The sequence below is a fragment of the Clinocottus analis genome, unplaced genomic scaffold (genome assembly GCF_023055335.1).
Source record: "Clinocottus analis isolate CAN_PGR_092001 unplaced genomic scaffold, fCliAna1.0.p SCAF_73, whole genome shotgun sequence".
Taxonomy (NCBI): Eukaryota; Metazoa; Chordata; class Actinopteri; order Perciformes; family Cottidae; genus Clinocottus; species Clinocottus analis.
In genome coordinates, this window is record NW_027176233.1 from 72501 (window position 1) to 75000 (window position 2500).

The 2500-nt window shown below is 46.5% G+C and overlaps 1 protein-coding gene across 3 annotated transcripts in view; it reads right to left on the reverse strand.

The window, feature by feature from the left end:
* Positions 1–2500, reverse strand: part of LOC137779342 (protocadherin-1-like) — a 111839-nt gene that overhangs the window by 63080 nt on the left and 46259 nt on the right. For 2 of the 3 annotated variants that reach the window (XM_068567001.1, XM_068567002.1), the window contains one exon: positions 284–503. In XM_068567001.1, the coding sequence (XP_068423102.1) occupies positions 284–503 (220 nt within the window). Of the gene's footprint in view, positions 1–273; positions 504–2500 lie in introns of all 3 variants that reach the window. The other variant, XM_068567003.1, reaches the window with a different exon arrangement.

A 2500-nucleotide genomic window follows, 5' to 3' on the forward strand; every position in this document is an offset into this window, starting at 1 on the left:
GATTATGTTGCATATTGATTGTGTTGCATATTGATTGTGTTGTGCTGCTGTGAGGTCACGCGCCTCTTAACGAAAGGAGACGCGCCGCGCCGGGAGTCTGATTAAAAAACACAACATTAATATTCCTGCTGACATGTGTGTGTGTGTGTGTGTGTGTGTGTGTGTGTGTGTGTGTGTGTGTGTGTGTGTGTGTGCTACACCCTCGAGGGTGTGGATGGAGGGATGGAGGAGGTAGAGAGAGGCAGAAGAGAGGGCTGGGGGGGAAGCTCCCACCTGGTCTTACCGTTCTCGGGGTGCTCCACCTCCCCGATGCTGCCGTCGGGCGTGGTCCGCTCGTAGTGGTCCTCCGGCAGCGCCAGCGGCCCGACCCGCGGCCCCGACGACGACTTGGAGCTGGGCGTCTCCGACTCCTCCAGGCCGCTGTCGTAGTAGCTGTGCTGGGACGCGTCCTGCAGGTCCTGCGCCTGGTTGGAGGTGGAGAAGGTCACGCGGCGGTTGGGGGGCTGTGGTGGGGCAGAGGGGAGGGAGAAGAGGGGTATCGTTAGCATCATTAGCATCATTTAGCAACAAACGGTTAGAGGACGAAGCGCTTTTAAATGATTAAAGACAACAGAGTCATAAAAATAACAGTTTGATTGAACTGACTCACAAAAAAATAAAACAAAGTGTTTGTGTGTTGTGATGAATTTGTGACGTTGTTAGCATCATGAGCATCATTATTAGCATAATTTAGCAACAAACGGTTAGCGGGTGAAGCGCTTTTGAATGATTGAAGACAACCGAGTCGTAAAAATAACTTTTAAAGGCTAGAAAACAGTTTGTTTGAACTGGCTCACAAAAACAAATCAAAGTGTTTGTGTGTTGTGATGAATTTGTGACGTCGTTAGCATCATTAGCATCATTGAGCAACAAACGGTTATATTTATGAATCTTCCACAACCCATTTGTTATGGTTTTCATATCAAACGCAGTTCAAAGTCCTGTTAACTTGATGCTAACTACTTTGTTGTGTCTTTAAGGTGACTTAGTATCGTTAGCATCCCTGCTAACAGGCTACAGAGTGGCCTCGACAAATAAACGCGCAAACACAAAGATGACACAAACAAATCAAGGTGAAGAAGGTCACACGGAGGGATGGGGGGCTGTGATTGGCCGAGGAAGAGAGAAGGGGGCAAGTTTAGTTTCACAGTAACACTTTAAGTTAAATTTAAAATCCAAAATGAGTCAAAGTGAAGCGGACGAAGCGCTTTTAAATGATCGAAGACAACCGAGTCATGAAAATAACTTTAAAGAAGTCGTTTAGAAACTTCAAGCGACACTCTTCTCCGTCACTTTGCTCTCTTGATTCGCCGCTTTAATTTCTTTCTGCCCGAAAACCACGAGAACCCGTCGCCGCCTTTCATCTCGTCGTTACGATCTCGTCTTTTAATCAATCAATCCCGACGCGAGTAAAAAGAAGCGGAAACTTTGAGGAGAACAAAACGCGGCGATGAAACGCGATCAGCCGGCGGAAGCCTGAAGTCCTTCAAAGCTTCAAAGTTAAGTCGGTTCAACTTAAATAAAACACTTTCTGCACAATCAGAGATCCAGACGAGGAAACGCACAAAATGATCCTTTCACCCCGCCGCTGTCGACAGACGTCTTATTAGATATTAATACAATAAATACATGAAAACAAGCGTTAAATCAAATACTGTCGGTCACATTAAATATTTTAAATAATAACGTACAACGTCTCGGCGTTCTTTCATGTCATTTCCCATCATTTCATCCCTTGTTTCCTGGTCTTAAAATGCCGGAAACTATTAATAAATAAATCATAAATGATAAAATAACTTGGATTACACTTTATGATTTCTTTCTCCGTCTGGAGGACAGAGGCCGTCTGACTCGCGGGTTTGATGCCTTTTGAATACCATTAGCCTCCATTCAGTGCTGCAGGGGCGGACGGACGGCACACACACACACACACACACACACACACTCCCACACACACACAATGTGCAGATACATCGAGCGCTGCCAAACAGACGATGTCCTAATTCAAAAGGCGCACGATGCTCGGGCAAAAATTTCAATCACACACACAAACACACACACACACACACACACTGACACTTTTTCTTCAAAATAAAAGCACCAGGCATATCAGTAGGCTGTTTTCTATTGATTGCAATGCTCGTGTCCGTGGTGAAGGGGGTCGGTCCCCACGGCGAAAAGTGGTCCCCACGGGGTCGCTGATATGTCAGGTGTTGGTCCCCAGCGGGATAGAAAAACGCACGCACACACTCACACACACACAGCTGGTAAAGAGCAGCTTCCCTGGCTCGGCAGATACTCCGTCACCATGGCAACTCGGCGCTGTCAGGACCCCGAAACCAGTAAAACCATCAGATCAGCCTCATCACACAGAAACAGACTGGGGTTAAGCTCTTCCTCCTCCTCCTCCTCCTCCTCTTTTAATGCCTTTATCTTTTACTCTTTTAAGCAGCTTTTTTTT